Source organism: Brachyistius frenatus, unplaced genomic scaffold (assembly GCF_029030835.1).
Source record: "Brachyistius frenatus isolate BFR_SWC_R1_liver_20210118 unplaced genomic scaffold, ASM2903083v1 Contig_58, whole genome shotgun sequence".
Taxonomy (NCBI): Eukaryota; Metazoa; Chordata; class Actinopteri; family Embiotocidae; genus Brachyistius; species Brachyistius frenatus.
Genome location: NW_027210657.1, coordinates 1,325,699 through 1,347,007, shown reverse-complemented (window position 1 = coordinate 1,347,007; position 21,309 = coordinate 1,325,699). Strand labels below are relative to the sequence as shown.

At 40.5% G+C, this 21,309-nt stretch overlaps 1 protein-coding gene across 3 annotated transcripts in view; it reads left to right on the top strand.

The window, feature by feature from the left end:
* The window catches only part of map2k5 (mitogen-activated protein kinase kinase 5), a 55,779-nt gene extending 35,291 nt beyond the window's left edge, over positions 1-20,488 (top strand). The window contains exons 20-22 of one of the 3 annotated variants that reach the window (XM_069705677.1): positions 4,556-4,617; positions 5,609-5,654; positions 17,506-20,488. In XM_069705677.1, the coding sequence (XP_069561778.1) occupies positions 4,556-4,617; positions 5,609-5,654; positions 17,506-17,616 (219 nt within the window). In that variant the 3' untranslated portion in view covers positions 17,617-20,488. The other 2 variants (XM_069705678.1, XM_069705679.1) reach the window with 2 other exon arrangements.
* Positions 20,489-21,309: the final 821 nt, after the last annotated feature.

The following is a 21,309-nucleotide window of genomic DNA, read 5'->3' as shown; positions in this document are numbered from 1 at the left end:
TTGCAGCGTGTTCACAGTTAGTTGTTAGTTCAGAGCAGAGTACAACTTGTAGATGACTTTTCTTTTATTTGTATTTCGCAAATAAATACACAATTCGATGCGTTTGCCTGTATCCCACGGAGGAGTTGATTTAATGCTAAGGTAGTTTTAGACACACCTGACTTCAATATTGTGGGCAGTGTGATGAATTACATTTGACTCACTGACATTTTGTAAATATTGTTCATTAAGTTTACACTGTAGATGTGATCCAAATATTTTGTTATTTCCTTTGGTGGTGATGCTTTGATATTGTGTGTGACTTATCCACTGGGAATTTAAAAGTTGCTTTAATGGCTGAATGAGTAATACGCTCTTGTGAGTGGATCATTAATATTATTGTAACTGGAGGTGTTGGTGCGTGTGTGCTGCACTGTGTGTGGCAGTCTGCTTCTCTTTTTTTTCTTTCTTTTTAAATCACTCATGAATGTACACAGTGAGGAATGGGCCGAGGAGGGCAGGCTCAAAATAAAGACTCAATAAATACAGAGATTAACATTAGGTTCAACAATAGGTAGGCACACAGATTAACAGGTATACAAAGGATTATGATTTCCAGTTGAGTAAATGTCAAATATAAAGAAGTCTTCACAGGAACATTGGTCTGACCACAATTCAGAAATAAATGTTACGTGGTAAGGAGAAAATTATGATATAAACATACAGATAAATGTAACAAAGAAGAGAAAAAGTGGTCGCAGTTTATCAGATACATTGACAGAAAGACTTGGTGCATCAAAGTTTAAAAAAATCTTTCAACATTTGTGAACTTGCCGAGAGAGATCTCTTTAAATGGATTCGACCACCAAGCCAACACAACATAATTTGAAAAATTAATTAGAAAAACATGTCGGTGTATAAACTGTTCCTTTGTTTGTGTGGATTCTTTGATAGAAATTAGTTAGAATTAAAATAGTTGAATGCATATTTCTAAGATGGAGTCTGAAAAGTGAACAAAAGCTATATTGCACATTCAGCCCACAAAACATAGACTCTGGTTTAAAGACAGTAAACTCTTTGATCCCTGAATGATGAGGGTTGCATTTTTTAGTCAGCTTTGATTAGTTTCTATTCACTTGGATGAGTATTTGGAGAAAACCAAAAGAGGCTGTAACCCCAATATAATATAATGTCCTTGAAATATGAGGCTTTATCGCAGAAAGAGATACACACAGCGGTGATCTTTCCTTTGTAAGGACTAGTCCGAACCACACTCACCCATGTTTCAGAACTTATATGTTTGTCATTGATTCAAGACTTAAGTTATATTGAGGCCAAAGGCTTGTGCTTATGAGGTAACTCATGTGTGTTTAATTTCAAAACCATAAGATATAATCCAGTGTATTTTTTGTAAACATTAGTTGGTATTGGTCCATGGTGGCGTCACATGCTAGCCTCGTCAATCCGAGGTCTTGAATGAGAAGTTCTCTGCAGTTGTTCCTACCATCTGTCTGCTGTCCTCCCTCATTAATGATCCTCTCTCCTCTTGTTTGTTGAATAGCAAGTGGCTCCGCTAATAAAGAACTCCCACTTTATTTTCAAGCCTGTAATTACTGATCTAATTTTGCCTAATAATTGCTTCATGGCAATGACATGTATATTTACTTGTACCCTTGTACCCTCGTAGTGTGTGTTCTGTCTCTTAGTGGAGCACATTGACAACCAGAGGAATAATTCACACAGACCAGCCACTTTCATCAGCCTGCTTGTCTTTTGTGTTGTCGCCCGCTGCCACATCAAAGCTGCAGCGGTGTTCCTCTCAGCTGGAGACATGAATACATTCATAAATGTGTGTGTTTGTGTCTGCAAAAAGGTGCATGTGCATGCAGATATGTGGGGAAAGTGCAGACAGAGATTTTGTATCAGATTTAGCCTACACAACACATAAATGAGTTGTGTAGTCAACACTTTATACATACTGTGGCTGTAATTGATCTTGTTTTCTCTCTCTCTCTCTGCGCGTGCGTTTGTGTGTGTGTGTGTGTGTGTGTGTGTGTGTGTGTGTGTGTGTGTGTGTGTGTGTGTGTGTGTGTGTGTGTGTGTGTGTGTGTGTGTGTGTGTGTGCGTGCGTACACACCATAATATAGTAGTAGCAAATTATTTGGGGCTCTCCCTCTAAACGGAGTGTATACTGAGGCTTGTGGTGTGCAGTGCTCAAGGGCATTTGTTTGTGCTTGTGTGTTTGTGCATGTGTGTTTGTGCATGCGTGTTTGTATATGTGTATGTGCTATGATATATTGCTCATCCAAGCGGCGGCAGAACTGTGAAGTGCAGTGAGATTAGAAGGAACCCATTCCTTTGTTAATTTAAATGGGTTCATGCATCATGCTTTGCGGGAGCCTGCCGATCGGAGCATTAAGGAATGGCGAACACTGCCCAGAGGTGTTTTTAATGGCGCAGCAGGGCTTCAAATGTAAAGAGGTTTCATTCCAGGCATTTGAATAAATGCCTTGCTGTGGTCCCAGGCTTTATGATTTTTGTGCATATCTGAGTAGTTTGTGTTGTTTTTGTTCACATCTTTGTTCGTATCTTCGGATGTCATTGTTGTACATGTTTTAAATCTTGACCTAAACCGACCATTTGCCTACTGATTAACTTAGTTTTGATATTTTCAGATTGTTCCTCCTGTGTGTGAGGTAAACATCTCTGGCTCGCACACATGCTGTTGTGTTGGAATGCAGTATTTCAAAGTATCGCGATACATCTCGGTAGATTTATATTCTACTAATCCAAAGGAAAATTCTGATCCTCGTCCTTTTTAACACACAATTTAACACTTGGCTCTTGTTAATTTGATACTGCTATTGCTGAGCAGTGATTGACACTTTTTCTACAAATATGTCAGGAGTAGAAATAAGCTTTTACTGAGAGCTTTTAATGCCAAAAGTGAATGGTGGTAAAAGAAGGCTATTTTCCACCGTTTCCGTGTAAATGGCGTTCTGGCTCTGCGGTGCGCGCCAGAAGCGTCCCGGCGCATCACTGTGCTAAAGATGGGTTCAAACTCTATTTTGGTGAAAGCGCATCAGAGATCTGGTCAGTCAGCTGGGCAGGAAGTCAAGCAGAGGAAAGCGGTCCATTTTCAAAATACAGCAACCTCTGCAGAATCCCAACAAATACACAGCAAGCTGTATCACCTTTATCTGTAGGCTACAGCACAAAGTAAGAAAAAAACAGCAGAAACAAAATGGACAAAAAAGAAACCATTTAATAACGTTTACTCAGGCTAGAGACACAATAAGCCAGAAAAATGACCAAAACAAGAAGTAAAAAAAATAAAATAACGAGTAGACAAAACGCTCCTAGTGGGGTATGAAGCTGTGCCACACAAGAGGTGACGGGTCTGGTGGGAAATGTAGGTGAGAGGTAGGACAATGGATGGAGTCATGAGGTGAGGGTGAGTTTGGTACAAACATTTGACATGACACGGTGGTTCATAGAACTTCCATTGACAACATGTTGCAAGCCACAAACACACACACACACACACACAGCTTCTTATTTTTTTGTTCTAGTAGCAATTTAGTCTTGGTCCTGACATTAATTGTCCCTGTGAGTTTTATTTTTCACGTTGATTGGTTGAAAATGTTGTGATCTGAGGTGAAAGAAATTCACTTATTGTAAAATTCCCAATTCAGTCATGAAACATACCGTGAGCAGAATATGTTTTTACCACATGAAATGCTTAAGTAAAAATAATCCATCCAAGCCTGCTGGAGCTTTTGCATTTTAACCCCATGACTCGATACAGCAAAATCCAAATTAACAATATGCAGGAACACAGTCAGGTTTTTTTTTTGTTGTTGTTTTTTTTTTACCTAGTTCTGTTATCAACTGATTTTTCATGTTCTTCCTCCTCTCTGCACTGCGCTCTGTACAGCCATGGTGGCAACGCTTTCTCTTACATTTGCACTTTCACCTTTTGAATCCCCGTATTTGTTGACGGCTTGAGCAAGCAAGGCAAACTCCGTGTCACCCAGCAGGTGTTACAGGTCCATTACGACTCTACTGCCAATCCCCACTCAATGCTACCATGAGTCCCAGGGATAAAGAGCGCAGCGTGTAGCCTTGAGGTCAGACACTAAAGTCTTTATACAAGAAAGGTACTTAACTCTGAACCTCACTGAATCCAGGCTCTTCAGCGGTCTATACTCTTTGAACATACATTGTACCGGTAATGACACCGATAAATGTTGAAGTTGATCTCATTCAACTTGAGCACTTTTGAGACCTTGTCTTTTATTTAAATGGAGATGAAAGCTCGTAGAAACCTTGCTGAGGTGCTGAGGTATTGAGTTCAAATTGGGATTAATATTTTCAGTCTAAGTTTACCTCATTTAGTATGACAAACCCTTATCTCAGTTCAGATAAATGACTTGATGTAAACCATCCTTTATGTCTTTTTTTCATGCAAATCATGTGCAGTTGTTTCAGGATTCGTCATTAAATGCAGAGTTGAATATCTCATCCCAGATTAACATATTTCTTGCTTTCTCAATTGTTTTGTCTCTCCTCACAGGATCCTCCAGATCTTCCTGTCGGCCAGTTCAGCGAGAAGTTCGTCCACTTCATCACTCAGTGGTGAGTCAGTAGCTGTTATTGGTTTTAAGGGTTCGTTCTTTTGAGACGAACGCCAAAAGGAGTTTAAATGGAATTCTACTGGTTTTCATTTTCTGTTGCCTGCGTCATGTATTTGTTTGTGATTTTAGTTTTTATGTGTGGCGCCGTCAACCATCTCTGGCCCCACAGAGCCAGACCGAACAATCACAAAGGCCACAAGCTGCATTTGATTTAGATGAGCCAAGTTATTGCAGATGAATCAAAGGTATAATGATACACAATAGGATTAAAGTGCATTTGCCTGTGTGTGTTAATGCATTGTGGTTATCTTGGCTAATAGCTCTGATATTCAGTGCTGCTGATAATGAATAAAAAGCTGTTCTTTTTATATGAAGCATGATTGATTTATCTAATGCATCAGGACAACTACAGTGTTTACTCTGTGTTTGCCTCTGATTCATTAGCCTCTTGTAACCTTTACAGTTAGACAAATATCTACATACACACCCAAACCACATCTGCACTCACTAGCTGACTATACCAGCTGTTGTTTATCCCCCCATGGCTGCTGTATTTACTCAGACAGGGCACCTCTCTCTCAGGACCGACTGAGGTGCGGGAGCTCTGCCCTGCCCTGCCACGGTGCAGCGCTCATACTGTCCTCTCCCACACTATTGTTACACGCTCACGGCCCTTTCATTGTTATGCATAAACCAGTTACATGACCAACTGCAGAAGGTCCCCGATTTAGGTCGCTCTGACGGATCACGTATGTATACGCTGGACGCTCCCAGAAACACACACATACAAATGTGAGCGCTGTGTGGGTAGTAACTCTTCTCTTTCACTTTCTGTGGCATGAAGGGTTTTGTTTCAAGCCTCCTCTTGAATATTCATTTATGAATACAAAATAGGCATGAAATGAAAGTTAGAACAAAAACATCTCGTGAACTTAGAAACACAGTTTCATTAGTGGCTGCATACAGACTGCTTGTATCTCTTTTTTTCTCAGTATGCGGCGGCACCCTAAAGAGAGACCTGCACCTAATAACCTCATGGTAAGTTAAACTAAGCCTTCCTTCAAACAGTTCCAAGGACCCCAAAATACCCATTTTCAATAAATGTGTACAGAGGGTGATCATGTTCATGCAGTCCAATAGAAATGCAATTAAGCATAATTTTATTATCTCTGTAGCTTTTGGAATATGCAATTGTATTTTTTGCAATGATTGAGGTTGTTTCGGGTTCAAGGACCCTCCAAGTTGGCATTGCCGTGTGGAAACAACCGTAATGAACTTTTTGCTTGCAATGAAAGAAGGCAGAGAGGTCAGCGAGAAACCTTGAGGTAGGACTGAGACCTACTTCAGGATTAATTCATTTAATTCACTGCACTGGAGCCAACCTGAATAAAGCAGGCTTAGCTGTTGTACAAGACTCAAATCATTCTGGTATACAAAATTAAGTTTTATAGCCTAATGAAAATTTGACAAACTGACAAAAGGAAATTATTTTTAGGTGTGTGGGTGTGTGCGCACGCCTGTCTTTGTACAAACAGAAACAAAGCCCGGCGCTGTGTCGACTCATCATTTCAACGTCTTTCTGTGACGAACATAATTCGTTCTCAAGATCCTGGAAGGGACCTCTCACGTTCATGTCTCATTTATGAGACGGGGAAGGACATTGCTGTGTTCTAGTATTCATAGATATAAATTACTTGGTCAATTTCACTCTATTATAAATTACATTTTCCTTTTGGCCATTTAGATGCACACTTACTATTTTCTAGCTTGGACAATATTATTACTTCTTATACAAGCTACATCAAATAGGCCCTTGACAGAGTGTATCTTGTATTTCCTAACTAAAATGTTAAAATTTCTAATTGAATAGGAAATACGTTGCATAGTCCAACAATCCATCCGTTTCCTATAAATCTCATGCAACAAACCTTAAAAGAGTGGGGCAGCTAATACCAGAGGGATTTTTAAATATTCAACCCAAAAGAAATTCTAAAGCTTCATGCCATAAACAAATGAACTGATGTGCAAGAGTCTGAATGTATGTCGTAATGTAGTATGTAAATTTTTTAATTATTGTAACTTTTTTTGACATGAAATAACAGCAGTTAGTTAATGTGTGTATATTTTAGTGGCAGAATCCAGAAACAAACAAACATATAAAGATCAAACTCAGTGCAAAAAGAAAAGTTTCCATAATCTATAAGGTGATGTCGCCTGTAAACATGTTGTGTTTGAATAACAGCACAGGTCTATTTGTTCTGTTTTTTTTTTTTTTTTTTACCCTTAGCAATAGTAGATGAAACACAGGAGCCACATTTCTTTGAGGTTTGAGGTAAATAAGGTGTCTTTAAATATCGTCAGGGCTAAGACAGTCTGAAGGTCTGAAGTCAAATTGTGGACTGTCTAAAATACACCATTGTTAAAAGGTGCCACTAAAAATAAACCCGTTTTAACAAAAGCAAAACATGGTCAAAAGCACAGGAATGTGTGTGTGGTACCATCTTTACCTGCACTAATATCTTTCCTACCGTGTGTAAAATGTGTCAACGATAGTTCACGTTGATTCTCACTGGTTGAGACCTACTGGTTGAGCTGTGATTTAGTTTTTTCAGTGAGCAAACAAGAGCAGCAACTTAATTAACATTTAATGTGGTACGACTTTAGTTTCATAAACGAGGGAAGAGATTTCACTAATTTTCAGTTCTACACAATCTAAGCCGCATTGCCTCCCTTTCAGTGTGGACTGAGCTCGAGCATTTGCACACGAGACCAGCAGTTTGCACAAACTGCCTTTTAAGAGTTGCAACACACTCGGGTTTCTGTGTTCGGACCAAGGACAGCGACAGTTAGGTCCTCAGAGAGAGGAGGGGTGGAGGGTGTAAATGCAGAGCTGCTAACAGTTTGCATGTTCTCAGTCTCACACCAGAAAGGAGGAGTAAAGGGAAATGTTGGCTGGGCAGGGATTTCATGCCTCCAGATTAAATGGAAGTTCAGTTTGTGTTTGCAGTGTGCTGGTCAAATTGTTTATCTTTGTTTTAACACAACTTCCATTGTTTTTATTGAGTGGCACCGCTCACCTGTCTTGAGTCTGTCTCTATATTTGTTCATACATTTTCTGGACTTGTTTTGTTATAACATTATGACAAATTGGGACAAATTCTCGGTGCACAACCCCCTTGGATGTCAAAGAAAACCCACCTGGTCGCGCGCCTGACCTGAAATCGCAAATTCACACGTACCAGAGACCCTCCATTTGTTATAATAGCTTTTCCACAGTTTGTTTTGATGGTTTTCTTATTTGCCAGTTAAAGCCTTATTCCTTCACAAGATAATGCAAAGACAAAGGTTTCACTAAACATCAGTCACAGATTATTTTCTTATTTGTTTATTGTCTTTTTTTTTTTGGTATTTAAATGAAAACAATCAAAAACAAAGTATGTTAAAGCTTCATGTGGCAGCTGAGAGAGGGTTCAGTTGGGACGTACATCAAGGATGAACAATTTGAAGGGGATTATTTTCTCCAACCACAAGGTTCAAATGTCTGATTCTGGGTTTCTGTTAGTTCTTATTCGTTGGGAAGAATCAGTAAACACGACTCTGCCTTCCTTTCATCATCATACGTAGCTTCCTTTTTCAGTCGTGCAGTGCTTTTTCTTCCTTCTGGTTTTCAGATGCTTCGGGTCATTGTCGCTCACATTATGGTATTTTCAACTCTGCACTTGTCCATGTTTCCTTTTTCTCGCTCTCCTCCATTTTCCTCCACTGCCCCACTTCTTTCATATTCATTGTAATCCCTGTGCTCTTTTTCAAATTTTCACAGTTCTCTCTTTCTATTTTTGACTCCCTCCTTCCCTCCAATCCCGCCTGTCTTTCCTTTACCTATATTTTGTCCTCCTGTAGGCCTTTGATTTCTCTCCCTGCCCATGATGAACTGAGATATAAGGTCATGGATGCCTGCCTTTGTGGCACCAGCCCGCTGATTGTCTTTCTCTCTCCTCTTCCTCATTCCCTGTTTCCTCCCCAGCTCTCACTCTGCCTCTCCATTCCCCCAGCCTCCTGAGTACATTAAAACTCTTTACCTATTCTATCTGTATGTTAATGCACCGAGCCAGTGCTCCCCCTTTCTCCTCTCTCTCTCTGTGCTACACAGAAAATGCCACCATTTGCCTTCACTTTTTATCTGTGGAAGGTAATGTGGGAAATCACACAATAGGGTAGACACTGAGCAAATAATGTTGTTTTACAAACTCGCCTCGTAGTTTGCTCATCAGGTTTCAGCATGTGGTTTCTCTAATCACTGGTGTAGCTTTTATTGACGTTCATTATTGTCTCTGGCATTTTATCCTATTACACCTTTCTTAAAGGGCTGCTGTTTGATTGCACGCCTGCTCATGATGGGTTCTGTCCCCGAATCATGATGCCGTTTGTTACAACTACTTGGACTTGATGCTTTGCTCGTGCTATGAAAATTTTTATCATATTCACTTTATGATTTTACCTACTGTGGGCTTTCCACGGTGAAAGAAAAAGCTTTTTATTGTGTTTAGGTTTTCCCAGTATGAATAAAGGAAGAGAGAGCAAGGACACTACCAAGAAAAAAAGGTTAACAGAACAGAAATATTCAAGATAACAGAAGTAGCATGAAATGTCCTCACTTAATTATGAGGTGTAGCTTTTAAACATCAATGCAAGAGCTCAAGCATTTCCACTTGGTGGCAAAATGTATGGCATAACTTTCTGATAAATGTATAAATGCTGTTATATTGTATATATCTCCCTCATTCCCAAGCAGTGTCACAAACCTGCTGCACTGAAACATCCACCCAACATCATGTCTGGTGGTGGCAGGAGGGTCTGAACATGTTTTGTCACACAAGGGTTGACTTTAGAAAACCTCTGAGGCACTCAAAAACCCTTATTAAGTAATAATGAATGAAATTGTTAATCAGTTTTGTACTTTATACTTTTTGCTCTAAACACCAGGGCTGTCTCAGTCATGTCACTTTAGGTGGCCATTAACCAACATTCACATAATTACAATTTATCTGTGTTTTTCTGTTCATTCATTCCACTATTGAAGCATAAGTATAATCACAGTTTAATAATACGATTACGAAGAAGAAGAAGAGCCACTTTTTGGCATTGAATGTTTGAACATATAAATTAAAATTACAATTCTGTTTGTCTTTTGTGCAAAAAAGCCTCAGGCCAGACGACATAAATAACAACCTAAAAACACAGTAAAAGAAGGAGGCGACGAGATAATTAAAAGATCTCCAGTCAAACCTGAAACGTAGCAAAAGTAGCAAATCACCTAATGTACCAGAAAGTTTACCACTAAAGATGAAAAAAAACACAAACGTTACCATGGCGATCAGCATTCACTCACCAACACACACACACACACACACACACACACACACACACACACACACACACACACACACACACACACACACACACACACACACACACACACACACACACACACACACACACACACACACACTCGTGGTTAAAAAACCTATATGCAGGAATATTTACGTTGTTCTACAGCTCTGTGATCCAAAACTCACACAGCGTACCTTGAAGTGAAACAAACCAAAGTCCCTCACAGACCGTATTCTCCCAAAACATCCCACAGTTTAATTATTTTAATTGACACATGCTTAATCTTTACTACTTCTTTTACAAATAAATGAGGCATTTTGATGGACTTTGGATGGATTTCTGGTGATATTTAGTTTTTCTCCCTGTGAATTTATAGTGATGTACAATAAGAAGTAAATCAGTGGCTTGTAGATATCTAACACACGGAAAAAAAAAAAAAAAAAAAAAGGAATGCGGTACCGATGGGAGTGTTGAATTTATCTTTACCCAGTTTAAACCCAGTCGTTTTGTCACTCTACTTAATCAAGAGGAATTATGTGAGCAGTCTCGCTTCTACGTCTCACTTTATATCAGTGAGGGATCTTTCTCCTTATGTAAAGAATCACATGATGAGCCATCAGAGGAAAGTGAGTGTGTTTTTCTCTCCTTATACTAATGCATCTTTCATTGTGGACACCCTATCCTGTCATCATAAGCTAATGACGTTGGTCAGTTGAGGAGACTTTCCACTGGCCCGCTCCCAGGACGTTAGCTACAGGTATTTGGTAATGACCTGTCCTGTCTGAGGTTTCTTGCTTTTGGTTTTAAGCAGGCTGTCTTTCTCCTCCCCCCCCCTTCTCGTTTTATACAAGGCTTGGTGTCTGTGCATCACCTTTTGGCTTATTTATTAAGCTTTATGGTGAGAAAGACAGAAGATACGATGTTTTAGACCCCTTGTTCATACGTTGAAAATACAAATGGTGCAAGAGTAGATGATGTATTTGTGTGCATATGTGAAGATAAAGAAAAATAACGATACCCACAACCTTGTATTGTTTGACTGTGATTTGATGGACATTTCATTTCTCTTCTCCAACCCCCCTCTCCCACTCCCTCATCGTCCCTCGTTCCCCAGCCAGCAGCCTTCACACAGCCTTTTAGCACCCTTGTCAATGCAGCTTCCCTATTCTGCTTTTCTATTCATAGACGTGCACACACACTCACAAATTTCATAGTCCCCTTTCAACACCAGAGACACCAGATGAGCCCCTCAGTTTTTCACAAAGGAACCCCCTCTTGTCCCCAAATCTAGTTTAGACACACTCACACGTACACACACACACACACACACACACACACACACACACACACACACCCTGGGGGGGGCTCATTGATGATGGTTAGGGGGTCCTTCTCATAGAAACGTTAAGCAAGCCACTGAAGAAATCTTAATGTCCCTTAGTCACAGAATAACTTAGTGACACACAGAATGTGTCAGACGCTCAGAGCAACAAATTTGAGACCAATGAAGTAGTTGATATAACAACTCAATAATACATTTTTCATTTTCAAAAATTCGGGTCAGTTAATGTGTCACATTGACTGTTGTTTATAGATGCGTATTAAATTACACATCTCATCTATACCTGTCTTTTTTTTTTTTTTTTTTTTTTGTGGGGGAAATACTTTAAGTGGGCTATGTGGGGCATGAGTCGTAGTTATCATGTGTCCTCAAACTTTGGAAGCAGTTTAATCGTCTGAGGAATAGGCGTCTTCGTGTTTACATTGCCACATGTGTGAAAAGGATTTTCGCATGCATGCTTACGTATCGTTGCACCTCTTTTCAGACTTGCGCCAAATCACTGGTGTCTCCTCCTCCCTAAACTTTCCTGTCAGCACCTTCCCTGCCAAATGTTTTCACTTTTCACCCATGGGTCTCCGTTGACGTAAACCCCATTTACACATACTGGGACCACAGCGTGGTGCTGCGGCAGATCCTCAGTAACGTCATTTTGAATGGTAGAAAAAGAAAGTAGAGAATTATAAAAAAAAAGTGTAGTTTAAACAAGCTTTTCACATGTAGTTAAGTGGTACCTTTATCAGTAAAATGATAATTAGACAGAAGGGAAATGGTTTTCTATACAGTTCATTGACACCAACGATGTTTTTAAGGAGCTCCTAAGTTACTTTTTCCTACTTCCTCCAGTTTTTCCCAGTTTACAGTCCCACATATTACCATCAACCTGCTCACTACAAGCTACCTCGGTTCGTCTGGACGGCCACTTGTTTTGTCTTTCTTCAGTTTTACCTGCCAGTTGTGTTTCATGGTGCAAACAACCAAAGCTAAAAGCTACCTAGCTTTAAGAGTGAATCTTGGCCGCCGCCCTTTTGTATACTTGTTTGGGGAGTAAACCAAACCATAAGAATAATAACGCTCTTACTTCTCATTGCTCTCTTGTTTCTCGTCTTTTTTTTGTGCTTTTTTTCCATTTCGGTTGCTAACATTTAGTGTTGTGGCTCGTTGTTCGGTGGATCTCTGCAGATCAGCAGATGGTTTTGAAAGTAGCACTCAATGTGTGCAGAACCAGAGTCTAGTCCTTCTGCCAGTGGTAGTAATTACAAAACCACTGTTGGCACGTCCTTGCGTCATAAACTCCAACGAAGCCGACGCCATCGCTGCTGTTGTGGCTCTAAAACGATGGATGAATTGTGGATAAATGGTGAATATATGAAGTAAAAAGCATCACAAGCCCTGTAAAATGAGTTTGGTTTTTTTTATGTTGTCAGATGTGGATTCATTTTATCCGAACGTCCAGAAGAGAAGCACCATTGAAATATTTTACCCCCATTAAAATGAGCAAACAGCTAAAGTGGAAGTTGGACGGCTCGGCCGGCAGAAGTCTCTGGAGCGCCTGCTCAGTCTGCATTCATCCAGACGGCTCAGAGATGTGACACCAGACAACAGATGTGAAAACTCTGTATATTGTGAAACACTGAGATATTTATCTGGCGGTGATGAGTTTAATCAGCATTGTGTGAGCCCATTTGGTGAAGGCTTGATTGTAATAGATATTAATTTAAATGTTCTTCGCTACGGCTTTAAGTTATGAGGGGAAATGCCATCGTAACTCTACAGTTTCCTTGTGCGCCGAGACTGACCAGAATATACGCACACACACGCACACGCACACACGCGCACACACACGCACACACACACACACACACCAACCAACCAATGCCAGCCAGTTTCCAGAGGGAGCCAGTGATTAGCATGCAAATCTGTAAAGACCTAGTTATTCCATCTACCTCTTCACCCTTTTCTCTGTCTCACCCACACACACACACACACACACACACACACACACACACACACACACACACACACACACACACACACACACACACACACACACACAAACACCCACACACCATGTTTCCTCCAACACTATTCTAATGAGGTGATGACCAGTCTCTTGTTATAATTGCCTCAAACTCCTTTTAATTTCTTCTGAGCGTATTAATCATACATAGAGTTATTTAAAATCGCATAAATTAATCTTAGATTAAACAGACCCTTCAAAGGCTTCAAACAATTAAAGAGTTAGGTAGAATTTCCCCTGGGTTTAGGCCATTTCTATTTGAGCAGAGCAGTTGCAGGTGATTATCCCAGTTTGATATGGCCAGACTGTGATTAATGTAACTTTTAAATGAGTCCGTCCCCCATCTCACCTCTGTCCACGCACCGCTACAGCAGAAAGCCAAACACCTTCAATGACCTAACTAAAGAGTAGTTATTCACTTTGTATTCAAAACTCTTGCCTCACAGGTTTCAGACTTAATTTAGGTTGCGGGTAATTTAATTATTCGATGATTATGTGTGAGAGAGAAACGGGATGTGATCATAATATACCGGTGTGTGTGAACATGAATGTATCACCGCAACACTCTTGAGGCAGGTGGATTTAAGAGAAGATAAACCAGCTAGAAAAAATGGACGATGGATATCTGTGAAGATCTCAGTGATATCAAATATCAAAAGGCATCTGGACCTGCTTTCAGTTTCTTGAAGATGTTTCACCGCCTTCTTCAGTTTCACCTTTCTGCCTTTTGGATGAGACGAAACGTTCTCAAGTCTCCTTTGGATATCACTTAGATGGGCCATGACCTGGATGACCTGGATGACTGAGATCTTCACACTCAATAGCGTTCCAAGCTCCTGATCACGTCACTTGACTGAAAGATGCTGTTTGTCCAGCTGTCACGGAGTCAAAGATGCTTTCACTTTTCTCTGTGTCGTAGGTGTCTTTTAAATTCTCGTCTTTGTTGGCTTCAAACTTTTGAACAACCTAAACAATGCCCCCTTAAAATAGAAGTAAAATCCCACCTCACTGACCAGGCTGCGGTTGGTCTTTTGCTTGCCTGCTGCCTCAAGTTAGCAACGCACCAACGACGGGTGCTGCACGGGAACATGCCAGCTGCGTCCGTCTGAAACCAGACCCTTGTGTTGTGCTCGGCACCGCTTTGCGGCGGCTGTAAGATAGAGAGCCCCTTAGCGTGGCTATTAATGCGTCCACCATGTCTCAGCGTGTGCGTTATGACGAGCACCTTCATCCAGGTCGAGTTCCAGTAGATGTCTCTGGCCTGTCGGGGTTCATTTCTGGAGCAGAGGTTGAAGAGCTTGATTTTAAAAACATCACTCAGGACTTCCCTCTTTATTTCTGTATCCCTCCCTCTCTACTGAGGCAAGGAAGAATGATTGATGAGATGGGTATTCAGCACATAGGGGCACCCAGGAGCGTCCACTCCACCCGTTTCATACTGACGCACGCACACACACACACACGCACGCACGCACGCACACGCTCACACACGCACGCACAGATATGAGAGTAATTAACCTCAGACTGTGTTAACCCCAGCTGCCCATTAGAAGGACAACAGGATTGATGGGGCTCCCCCCCAGTCCTTAACAATCTCTGTAGTTTGTGCAGGATTAGAGCACAGTGCAAAGTGTTCCCACTTTCTTTTAAAATATAAAACTATTCAATGTTCAGTTAAAAGTAACAGTGTTGAGCAAAGAGAGAATAACAGATAATCAGCAAACCAATTCATTTCAGTCGATTGTATATAGTAATCATGATACCACAGAAACATACTTACTTAATAACATATTCATGAACATAATCCTAATTTTTTTTTTTTTTTTTTTTAGCATATTTTCTGTGTAACCACAAATGGAGACGAAGGACCTCAGGAGGAAAAAAGTGGACCATCATTCCCAGTCTGTCCTACTTAGTTACTAATCTTACATTGTCTGCACCAGTTTGGTTGTTGCCGGGGGGTATTTAACGGCCCCAGAAGAAAGAGCTGACAACAACACTGCTCACCTTGGACTCACTTTCTGATTCAATTTGAGTCAAACTCGTGCATTAGTCATTATCACATCTCGTAACTTCACGTAACACTTAACATGTGTTCATCACTGTGTGTGTGTGTGTGTGTGTGTGTGTGTGTGTGTGTGTGTGTGTGTGTGTGTGTGTGTGTGTGTGTGTGTGTGTGTGTGTGTGTGTGTGTGTGTGTGTGTGTGTGTGTGTGTGTGTGTCTCTCTGTCTCCAAGATGCCAAAGGAAGACACGTGTTGCTCACTGACATGCGCCTAAAGCTGATGTCATTTTCATTCACTTCTGATAAGAAAAATGTCTTCATTTACTTCATAATCGTGCTAAGTCCATATTAGACTCTTTCCGTCTTTTCTTCGTACACTCAATGTGCCGACACATTTCACAAAACGCCACAAACGTTCACTTGAGCCCGACCCACAGTGAATATTAGAATATATTCCTTCTATATACGTTATATATAAACACCTCTTTTGTAATAATCCCTTCACTGTGCTTATCAAACATTTTGACGTGTGCGACAAAGATATGTAAAGGATGCTGATATTTTACAGTTTATTGTTCACGCTGACGTCAGTAACACTGAAGTTAGAGATCCACCAACAGCTGGAGAGATATCGAGACTCTGATGGACTAACCGACTGCATGGCTGCAATTATACCAGTCAACCGCGAGTGTTTTTAAACGACTCGAGACAAATCTTCGACACTTCGGACTTGCATTACTGACTTTACTTATTTGCTGACGTGCACGCCAATCAATATATCCGCTCGAAGCTAACGCTGGCCGAATAATCAGATACATGCTGAAGTTCTAATTGTGACGAAATAGCCCAGCGCAAGTCTCTCTTTTTGCTGCGATTGATCGTCCTACTTCGAAATGAACTCCTGGAAACAAGTGCACGAGAGTGACAGTCCCTTGTTGTTAGCGACAGATATTGCTGAAATCAGTGTTGACAAGTTCATTTGAAACTGGCCGGCCGGAGCGCTGTTTACCTAATTGGACATCTCGGCACCTCAAATAAAATTCATGGTTATCCTGAGTTGATTTGTCTCATTTACAACCTCCTGACCTCTGACCCCTCCATGACCTCTGCGACACCCCTCCCCCCCCCCTCCTCCTCCCCCTCCCTCCACCCTTCCCGGCTCAGGTCCAGACAGTCGGCCAGATGAGGCCGGTGACTGGTGGACTGTTGTTAGTGAGATATCACATGTGACATCTCCGTTTCAGTCCTGCAGCCGTAACAAGTGAACGCTGCCAGCATTTAACGGAGTAATGAGCTCACCAGACAGCTCTGATGTTTGTGGGTTTTCTACAGCTCATTTATTGACACGAAAAGCAATCGTGATTACGGTCGAAACTGTCAGAGGAAACAGTTTCATGTTCAGAAGCATAATTTATTTGTATTTGTATTTTTTTTTTTTATCACAAAGCTCTTTTCGCAACCTGCTATGACTCACGCAGATCATTAAACTGCAAATATATTTCTTCAAAATGCCCTGATATCCCATTACTTACACATTATGTGTTTAAACCAAATCTGTCGGACGTTATTATTTAAGAGGGTTTAACGATGTTCCTCTTGAGTTTTTGTATTTTATCATTATTGATAAATTGTGATTTAGAATAATTGTTCAAATACAATTAAGCCATACACTCCACATTAAGGCGCAATAATGTTTGTGGCTTCAATCTGTTTGATGATAAAAAATTAATATTGTAAAATGGGGATAAACATTTTTATTAGACGGCGTCATTTTTTTCTGTTTTTACGAGAAAGCTCATTACTTGTGTTTTTATAGCCACTTCAGTTCATTTTAAGATGTGACAGTTATTCTGAAGGTCACACATGGAGTAACATGGGTAGCAAAAGGTATTTATCGTTTTTATTCAGATATGAAATGTGTTATCAAATGGTAACTGGAAGGTACAAATGGCGATTAAATCGTAAGACTTACAAAACTGCAGTTGAAAATGTGTTCAGAGATGCATTTAAACGGGGAGTTTCAGTCTGAAAAAGAAATGTGAAATTATTATGAAAACCCATTTAATGTCTTTCCATTCAATCTCTTTATTTATTAACCAAATAAGCCACTGAACTCTCGTCTCTTTGTTTCGCAGGAGCACTCCTTCATCATACAGTATAACGATGGGAATGCGGAGGTGGTGTCCATGTGGGTCTGTTGCTGCCTGGAGGAGAGACGAGCTCAGCAGGCTCAGGGACGCGTCTGACGTCCTCCCGCCGGCGAGCCAACGACGGACCGGGAGACGCGTCTTCCCAACGACAGCTCGAACACTTATCGCAGACTCCAGGATCAAGTACGTCCACATGCACCGTAACATACGAGGACAAAAAAACAACAAAAAAGGACGAGATGTTACGCGAGTAATTCTTTATTTATCAGCACTTGTGCGCCGTGACGGTCGAGGAGGTCTCGTCCGCCGAACTGAAAATGAATCTCCGCATCCAAAAAGAGATCTCTTCTTTTTTTTGTTGTTTTCTGTCGCGGATCTGCGGCGAACATCAGTCTGATGAACGGAGATAAACGTCCTCATTCGAAGGATCGGGGAGGGGGGGGGGCGACGAACAGCTTCGAAGCACGAGACCGCAGCGCGCCGGCGGAGTCGCGCTCTGCTCCTGCGACGGGATCTCAAATAACTGTGTCGTGCTTTGCTGTTGACAGCCCTCTGGTGAATGTTAAGGTTTCTGCCTGTGAGTAACTGCCCATAGGTGTGCCTGGTTGTTGTTTTTTCCAGTGGTGTAATTTATTACCTCAGCAGACTTTGGTTGTCACTGTAAAAAAAAAAAAAAAAAAAAAAAGCCCCCCCCCCCCCAAAAAAAAAAGATAAATAATGTATCCATGTTCAGCTCCAGGACTGCAGCGTCTGTACAGGACCAGTGAGTCTGAAGCAGCACCGCAGAGTTACAGAGTGGGAAGAAATATGAACGTATCTTTTCTTGATTGTCGAGCTCGCTCAGGAAAAAAAACAAAAAAAACGTGTTGCTCGTCAGGAGGAACCAGGCTTTATTTCTGTTTAAAACACTTTATAACTCAGTTGCACATCTTTTATTTCCCTTTGCACGGACTCACCCGACGCTGAAAGCCATTGAATGAACAGTTGGGGAGGAAATTGTCCTAAAGCAGATATCCACTCTGAATCAGCAGCTTTTTGTTGTTTTTTAAAAAAAACAACAACAAAAAAAAAAACATTCAGAGTAAGAAAAGCTATGCACACTTGAAAGCATAACCTCCCCCTAAAAAAAACAACAACAACAAAAACAATTCTTCCGTTTTGCAACCAGTAAATGTCTTTAAACAAAAAAAAAAAAAAAAAAAAATACAGAAGAAACGCATTTCATTGGATTGCCAAATGAGATCCGTTGACATGTTGTAAAAGAGAAAACATCAATACGGTGCGCTTAAGACCAAAGACGGGCCAAACGGTGAATTACACGGACCTCTCGTGACCGGAGGGAGAACGTAACGGGCGAAGCGACGATAACGAATTGCTGTGACGAGATCTTTACGCGCAGCCGATGAAATGTGTCGCGCTTTAAGTGCAATTAAACGCCGTCGCGTTCACAAATCCGCGGCGCGGTGACGCGCGCGGCGCGAGAACCAAACGTGTCCTCCAGCGTGTTATTTATAATTTTAGTCTTTTTTTTTTTTTTTGCATCGTTTTGCCTCTTTGTGTTCCCGAACGGGGAAATCGAAACGTAGCAGTTTTGCTGCTCGAGCGTATTAAATTAGCCACATTTGTTTTATTTTTTTAGGGGTTTCGATGGACATCGCTGTCGTACGCGGCAACATGTAGAAAAACAAAAATGATCGAAGGTTGTTTGGCGGCTCCATAAGTGTCAAATCCTGAACTGAAGGTCCACTTAGCTGTTTCCAGAACTGAGGAAGATGTAATTGAAAGATTTGGTAAAAAAAAAAAAAAAAAAAAACCGTTTCATTGTTAAGATTTGGAAGTTGGCAGTTTTAATGTTTTAATTCGCAATTTGAATCAATGTCCATCTTTGCGTGTTTGGTTTAATTTCTTACACAGTAATTAAATGCAAATATATCCTGAGAGAAAGGAAAATGATATAAGGCACGTTACCACAACGGCCTGCTGGGCGGATTCAGGTTTCCGCTCCTAAACAAGTTTTATCGGGTTTTGATGTGGGAGGGAAACTTCTCAAAGCGCCCTCTACTGGTTGTGCTCATAACTCAAAAACACAGATTACCAAGTGGGTTCTGATTTGTGATCCCGGACCACCTTAAATTACTTGTCAAGGGTTTGAATATTACGATTGTGACAATGAACGTTGTTTATAACAGCGTCCTTTATTCTGCGTTGAAGCGGGGTAAGAGACACAACCAGAAGACGCACGATCCCTCTCACATCAACACATTTCAGTCGTGCCGTTATTTTCCTCAGAAAGCTGCGAGTCAACGAAAAGCTTTTTTACATTTACGTACTTTATTATACTTTTACCTTAAGTTGGGAAAAGAAAGTCTGCGCAGGATGCCGGTCATTTTAATAAAGAAGTTGAAGAGTGTTTTAAACATGAACGGCAAGGTAACATATTCCTGCAACTCAAATTAGTCCAAAAAGAAAACAGTATTTTGTATTCCTGAACAGATAACACATGTGTTTAAAGATTTGGCAATGCACTTCATTATGGGTTTTAAATATGAATCTGCTGTAGAAGTGGGAATGTTTTTTGGGTTGTTTTTTTTTTCAGCCTGCTTACCTGTTGCCTGTTATTTTTCTGTTCTCTCCCAAACCATGAAGCATTAAGTCAGTGATGAGATTCAGCAGAAATATTAGAGCTGTGATATTACTGGCTGAATATGGCCTTTTCTGTATGTATTCCAACCATACTAAATAAAATGTATATTAAACATTTCTCCAGGTTTTAATGTTGTTGTTTATTTAACATTTGACCTTTTCTTAATCTACATTTTATTTTCAAGGGGAATTGAATTTTGCTGCTTTCATGAAGACACAACAATGAAGTTGCATCAGTCAAAAGGTGTTCTCTCTATTTTTCTTGAGTTTTGAGAAGTATTTCTGTTCATACGCTCACTTTAATAAACTTTTTCATTCATTTGTAGATCTGGAAGAAGTATCTTTTGGACTTTAATAGCGCTCATTCTCTTTCATTCTGCCAGCTTGCTCCTTTTTCACCCTGATGTTTTGAATTTGAGAGAAGTGCAGCGCCTTCCGGATCTTTTGAAATCTGTCACAAAAGAGATTAAACTGAGTATTTATTTAACTAATGTACTCTAATACAGCAGCAATGCAACCGACCTACATCAGTCTGTTTTTTTTTTTTAGTTCAAACGGTCTTGTGGAGGTGTGGATGAACCTGCAGTCTGTTAATGACAGCTTATAGGTGTGATTATTATTTAGGAAATGTTGGAAATTCTGTATTCCCCATTAATTCGAAGGGAATCTTAAATAGGCAAAACATAAAGAGTGTACTACTTAAAGACGTAAGTAATGCATTTTAAATGTCTTTTTTTGAGTGTAGTGTTTGTGGACGCAATTGTTCCACAACGCACTGAAAAAACGAGACGAGGGCCAGAAGCAGCAAATTCAAACGGGACCTAATATTCTCATTTATTTAACCGGCTTTCACTGATATGAACGGCAATGAATTCAAAACACCTGTAAATTCATCAGCGCTACAAACCGCAATCTTTAAAACGAACACGCAGTCCAATCAAAGCTAAAACTGAAAATGACATCCTTCCTGAGTGCAGGTTTTCCTGCAGGACTGTTGTATTGGACTTCGTTAGTTTTAGCCGAACAAACTGGCAACTGATGGCATTTTCATTAAAATTATGCTAAGATTTGGAGGACCTTTGTGACACGGCCCCAGCTCTTACAGTACACCGAAAAATGATGGTTTCTTCATTAATAGTTTGACAT